Here is a 7,033-nt window from a genome sequence, read left to right on the forward strand (position 1 = left end):
AAGACTGAGGCAAAGTAGGTGTTGAGCACCTCAGCCTTTTCCTCATCCTTTGTTACTAAGATTCCCTTTGCATCCAAAGGGTGGAGGTTTTCCAAAATCCTCCTTTTGCTGTTAATGAACTTACAGAGACATTTTTTATTATCTCTAACAGATGGAGCTAGTTTGAGCTCTAGCTGTGCTTTGGCTCTCCTAATTTTCACCCTGCATAGGTTCACTTCATCTTTATAGACTTTATGAGTGACCTGTCCCCTCTTCCAAAGGTCATAGACTCTCCTTTTGTTCCTAAGGTCCACCCAAATGTCCCTATTTAGCCAGGCTGGTCTCCTACCCTGCTTACTGTTTTTTTTGGCACACGGGGACAGCCTGCTCCTGTGCCTTTAAAACTTCTTTCTTGAAGTATGTCCAGCCTTCCTGGACTCCTTTATCCTTCAAGGCAGCCTCCCAAGGGACTTTGTCAATCAGTCTTCTGAGCAGGTCAGTTTGCCCTCCAGAAGTCTAAGGTGGCAGTTTTACTAATCCCTCTCCTTGCTTCTCCAAGGATCAAAAACTCAATCATCTCGTGATCACATCATGTTAAGATCTGTAGGCATGTGAGTGCATCATGGCCTCCCTGTGGAAAACTACAACAGGTTCTTGAGGGAACTTGAGAGGAGAAGTAAAGGTAGCAGCTTCACTTGTCATGACCCTGGCAAACACACCTTAGGGCCTGAGGGGAATATCGCATCATCAGGCTGCAGCTACAACAGCCTCCAAATAGCTTCAGTTGCTATTTTGACAGTAAGCAATTGATAACAGAAGAAAGCTGTGCTAAATAAATACTAGCCACATGAAAAGATACCCAGGCTAAGAAAGAAGTCCCAGAGATGTCCCAGGTATCCTCATCCATGGCATGGCAGTTCAGGCTGGCACACAGACTGGGGTGACTGGGATGGGGTTATGGCACCAAGTGACACAGCACTGTGAGATCTGCTTTCTCCCTCAGTGCAAAACTGAGCATCCATCACCTCTCCCAGACCCTTGGACTAGTTGCTACAGAGTGTGCAGAAACCCATGAGACAACCCTACTGTAGGCAACCAGCTGCACCTCAGACATTGATTCATTTTATATCTCCTAGACAACTTTGATCACAATGCCAATACAGGGAAGCATCATCATCTGCCCTGCCACTTAGCTTTCAAATTATACATGAACAATAATGCAAAAATAAGCCTCGGGATAGCTGCTGGCTCAAACTGCTCCATCACACCACTTCTGGTGCTCCAACTCCATTCTCCACCTCACTCTGACCCCCCAAAGTGTCAGGTAGTGCCGAGCACCAGCGACCTTGACTGAGACAAGTCACTGTTGCAGCAGACATCCATTGGTCCTTATCCTGTCATCAGCTCTTCTCTTGCTAAAGCTAACATAAAACTCCACTGTGATTTCCTCATGTTTAAAAACAAACAAACCCACCAAGAAGACTCACTTCTGAAAGGAAATAGCCAAGCAAAGCCATCAAAAAGTCATAAAAGAGTCCTTGATGGGAGCTCTGAAGGGGTGCAAACCTGTGTATGCTTGACTGCTTCTGCTTCCTGGGGAAGCACCAAGAGCAGCAGCAGTGTAGGGCCAGAGATGGCAGTCCTGTGGCAGAACCTGTGGAGAAAGCTCATGTTTGCTTTCAGGGCTGTTATTTAAGTTTACACAGCTCTGTCGAGTCTGACACACTGAGCATGAAATTCAAACAATTCGTTCTCACCTCATGCTGCCCAGCAGCAAAACTATTCTTCCATGGTTCTCTGCTGTTTGGTGACCCATCAAGTCACTTAATCACATGACAAGGGAGAGACCATCACACAGAGTCATACTGCAAGCAGACTGCATGTCTCCTAACAGGACCTCATGCAGACAGGAACCCTCCTGGGGTGCCCCAGCTGCTGCCTGTGTTAGTCTACTGAGAATTACCCAAAACAGTGTTTGCCCTCATAACTCATAGCTGTGATAGCATTAAATGCAAAGTGCAGGAATGAGAAGTGCATAGATTGTATCAGCTTCACATATTCTGTTTGAAGGAACTTGACCTGCTTACAATAATTTTTGCTACTATAAATAATCTTTACCGAAGTCCTCCCAAGCCCACATCTCACCAACATTTTTTAATAACCATGATGTTTTCCATGTTTTTAAGCATTACCAGAAGGCACCAGAACAAAATACCACATTGTATGTCTTAGCTGTTTTTCTGGGATATACAGCAATGTAGGGACCAATGAACCAGTAGGGTCTTCTATGCACTTTGAAGGAGAAGCATAAATGCTTTGAACCTGATTCTACCAAGATAAAATATTAATAACCGATTACTTACTACGCTTCTCTTTAGGGAAACCTGAGAGCTTCATCTATAATAGATGTCTTCTGTAGTCACTGAAAGTGCACATCAGCAAAAGAGAAAAAAACCTCAACCAACCAGGATAGTGATGCTTGCTCAGACATGATTATGCTACTGCAAAGTCTCAGAAGGTGACTCAAAGTTGCCTCATGTGGGAACTAGAGGCTACTTCTGCAGAACTCCTCTCATGCCAGTGGAGTGCTACATGGGGATGGTTATTGCCTACAAAGAACATTTTGTACCATTGGGGCTTTATATTTCTCATCAGATCACACTTTGGGGCTACTTTTAGAAAGACTGTTGGACCGCATTGTACTGCTGTCCTGCCATACTGCCTTCTTGCTATACACATATGCTGGAAATTCTGAGGCTTCTGCTGCCCTTTTTTATGTCTTGGCAGTCTGTGCTAAGCATTTTATAAACAATTATAAAGAGCTAGTTCCCTGAGAGAATTCCCAAAGAGAATGTTTACAGCAGGGTTTGCTTAAACTTCCAGCAGCATCCCACGATAATCAGGCTGGTATCTCAGAGTCTCTTATGAAGCTTTTTACTCCTCCCTCCTCTTTGATCAGAGGAAACTCAGACAGATGAATCCAGGGTGCAGAAGGAACAAATAAAGCTTGATATGTTGTTGAGTCAACAAGATTTGCTGTGTATTTGCCCCATCCTTGCCTGCAACCCATTCTGTACATGCAGATTTTGATACTGTATGAAGCAGAGAAAGGAGAGAAGAGGGGAAAGAAAGTCTAGAAGAATACAGAAGAATATAGAAGAAGTCTAAAATGCCAGCTTGTTTTGACTTCTATAGGCAGAACTTCATGGTAGAGAGGGATATTCAGTAGGAAAGAGAGAGGGTCCTCCAGGAATCACCAAGTCCCTTGCTCTATATCCTATCCTGAAGTCCTTCTCCCTCTGCTGGTTACATGGATTTGCTGAAGCTCTTGTTGAGGCTGAAGCTCCCCTTAGCGACTAGCCCAAAACTCTTGGGCATTGCCTTCAAAAGCTTCTCCACTGCCTGGCTGAAAGTGTGTGTTTTTATGATAATTTATTTCTTCCACTGAGCTGTATCACCATCTTTCAGGAGCTTCTAAAATGCACAATGAATTGAGTAAGAGGATCAACATTTTTTGTGGTTGCATGTACTTTCTGCTTAATCAGTAGTCTCATGGACAGTTAGATGTATTTAAAGTCTGCAGGTTGGATTAAATATTAAGGTCCTTAAACTGTCTACTCAGCAGCTTTTCAGCTGAGCTTCCTAATGAGAAAAGCCTGAGCATTAATAATCTAAGCCACTGGGAAAAAAAAGTAGCTGCTTCTGAAGCTCCTATATTGCATCTTTTACATTCAGCTGCAGAAACAATTTTTCAGCATTTCAGAGGAAAAAAGAGAGAGAAATTCCTCCTACTCACTCTGGTCTTGTTTCTCATGCTTATTAAGTACGTCAAAGATGACATATGGCATTTGAAGTTTGTATAGACACTTGAATCAAAACAATGTTTTTGTATTTGAATTCAAAACACAGGTTCAGATTGACCTGAGTGGCAGTGAAGCAGGTCACCTCTCCACATCTCAACTCCATACAAAGCTCCTTTCGACTGGGCTTAGCAACATGGGGATAAAACACAGTGAAAGAGAAAAAGCAGGACCAAGAGCATACAGAGCCTGATTTTTATAGCACAAGTCCATCATATTCCAGAAAAAGCACTGTAACTTGGAGGTACATGCCAACAGTGTAGCATGAACACAAACATAGCAGTGCCAATATTTAGGTTTTCTCTCAAGCCCACTAAACCCCAAAATCTTTCAATTCTTGTTAATCCTACACAACTGTGACTGTTCCCTGGTACATAGTTCAAAAGACATATTTTGGTTCAGTATATTTGCACAGAATCACAGAATATTAGGGGTTGGAAGGGACCTCCAAAGATCATTGAGTCCAACCCCCATTTTCAGCTTGGACACTGGTGTGATGACCCACAGACCTGCTCTCTCTCCTGTGAAAATCACACAGTCTTAATCTATTTTTCTTCCACTAATTCATAATGCTGCAAAAAGCCCAAGAACCTCAGATTTTGTAATTCAGGGAGTAGTGTGATCCAGATACTCACCGAATATACCAAAAAAGGCCAGCTCACTAAGTAATTCTGTACCTGTCTTGCTGTGAGCTCTTGGGGTACATATGGAGCAAATGTCACCAACAAGCATGTTCCCGTTACTGTCAGTGTTCCTCCTTTAAAGAAAAGGACACACGATTGTGTTAGTACAATATTTGTAAATCATGGTCATTCTTGCTCTGCAGCTGACTTGGAAATAGTTTCTAGAAGAAAATGTAAGTCCATTTAATCAGATCTGGGCTTAGGTACTTGGATTGCCTTGCATTTGTGGCATTATCTCGTGCAATTTTTATTAAAGACTCAAAGGATTGTAAAAATATGAAAAAAGCTGCCAGTAAAGCCTCATGAATTAGGGTTTCAACTCAGCAACACCATTTTAAATATTCTCAATTTGAATACCAAGTGCATCACAAAGGAGAATCAATCCTTTGTATTTCTCACAGGCACAAGCAGGTCACACAAACTTACCCTAAACTGAAAAGACAAGTTGCTTACTAAGGCAGACTGCTAGATCACTAACCAGTGAAAATAATCACAATGTTCCCGAAGTCAGAGTGGGCACAGAGATCTGCACCAGTTATGGACCTGCCCTGGAAACATTAAGCATGACAGGTAAGTTCTACTCCAGTGCTTATATGAAGCTATGATGAAGCCAACATTTTGGCCACTCCCTATTGTAGTTGCAGAACTACAAACTGTTTTACAAAAGGTGGATTTGCAAAAGACTGTTGAGCCATTAGGTTGCCAGGGCCCCTTTTCAAGGTTGAACTTGCATTATTGTGCTTTTAATAAAAACCTGGAAGTTCTGCCTTGTGGACAGCCAGCTGTCAAACACAGATGTTCACTGAGGTATCGAGGTAGAAGTAAGCTGATCCTGAGCTTATAAACTGCATTGGATTAAGGAAGATATTAGCTAATCAGTGGGGTTTTTTTCAAGTAATCTTAAAAAATTCTTGGCAAACCTATAAATCAGTGTGTAATACAAGGCTCAGGAATACAAAACAAAGCATATCCGGAGGACTTTGCTGGCACTGTTATCACACATGGTTCCTTTGGAAAATAGAACTGTTCTATATTTATGTGCTTGCAAAAACATCACCATATTTCCCATCATACAGCTCATTCCTATGGAATGTAGCAACATTGTTAAATCCTTCTTGCAAAGTTAAACTCACAGAAATAAAATAAATCAGTGCTGAACACTAGTTAAAGCAACACACAGTGTCTAAGGCCATAAGGGAAACATGATCAGTCAAGGGAGGGGGGATTCTGAATGTAGCAGCTGAGCTGGCAAACTTGGATCCCAAACCTAAATAAATATTATATAGTATTCCTGGAACAATAATGAACAGATCTCTCCAAAGCATTAATGAGAACAGCTGGGGTGTTGTCATTATAGTATGGACAACCATGCCTAGATGCTAGGAACCCTACAGAAATACCAGGTGCCCTGTAGCAATATCAGCTGCACTGGCCCAGCTGAGATGGCTTGCGTGAAGCCCAAGCCCAGAAACATGCTTGTATCTCACTACTGATGTGTTGAAGGGCAGTTTTGATAAGCAAAATAATCTTGGACACAGACAAAATGTTGGCATGCTTTTACAGTGAAGACCATGTTTCCTAACAAAACATTGACAACATGATTATTTGTTCCTTCAAGTGATAACATGAATACCAAAAGGGAAGTTGTCACTTTTAATTTAAGCTTGAATTTCTGTACAATATCTATGCACAAAATCTATTCCTTATATTTGAATTAATAATTCAATAGCTGAATTGCTTTTATTAAAATAGTGTTGTACTCATAATGCTAAATACAACCTCAGAGGCATAGACAATGAAAATAAATATAAACAATAAGGGCACATAAGGAATGAGTTATGGTTAGAAAAGCAGAGGATTCGGGAATGCAAATGCAGTCTTCTTCACATGCATTGAAGATTCTCTGTCTTTTTGTCACTTCTTCCCAATTTTGAAAGTATCTGTCTTGAAACACTTGCTCAGGCAAGTGGGAGTGTGAGGGTGGGGGGCTGCGGGAGAGTTGCTGCTTGCTAAGCATATGGTGAAGCACGTGTCCATATCAGCAAATGCTGACTTACCCAATATATCAGCAGCCCTCATGGTCTTCTTTAGGAACAAGACAGAAATAAATGCACTACCTGGAACAGATATATAAAGACATTTTTTATATTCAATGGAATATCCAGTGCTATAGAAAAGAAAAAGATGCCCTGGGCCACCTATTATATATATATATATAAAATATATAATATATATATCTCGTGGCTGTTGCTGTTGCACCACACTGTGACAACCAGCCAGGAATCCATGCCAGCAACCAACCAACCCTCAGTTTTTGTAAGATTTTAAACATAATCAGCAGGCTCTTACATGGTTGAGGGGATGCATCACCCTTCCCATCTCCCATGCAGATGCTGCTTAAACTGCTCTGATTCAGTCAAATGTGGAAGTGTCAGGAAATCTGGACACTGATCAGCCTTACCATTCTACACCTATTTTGCTACAAGCTCACCATGTGGACTTGCTCTGGAA

General features: G+C 41.7%; 1 protein-coding gene across 1 annotated transcript in view; it reads right to left on the reverse strand.

Annotated features, from left to right (window-relative positions):
* The window catches only part of NIPAL2 (NIPA-like domain containing 2), a 51,571-nt gene that overhangs the window by 14,865 nt on the left and 29,673 nt on the right, over positions 1-7,033 (reverse strand). Inside the window, exons 4-5 of the mRNA XM_010006519.1 lie at positions 6,580-6,639; positions 4,475-4,596 (exon numbers count right to left, since the gene is read on the reverse strand). Of these exons, the coding sequence (XP_010004821.1) occupies positions 4,475-4,596; positions 6,580-6,639 (182 nt within the window). The remainder of the gene's footprint in view (positions 1-4,474; positions 4,597-6,579; positions 6,640-7,033) is intronic.

This window comes from Chaetura pelagica, unplaced genomic scaffold, assembly GCF_000747805.2.
Source record: "Chaetura pelagica isolate M959 unplaced genomic scaffold, ChaPel_1.0 scaffold76, whole genome shotgun sequence".
Classification (NCBI taxonomy): domain Eukaryota; kingdom Metazoa; phylum Chordata; class Aves; order Apodiformes; family Apodidae; genus Chaetura; species Chaetura pelagica.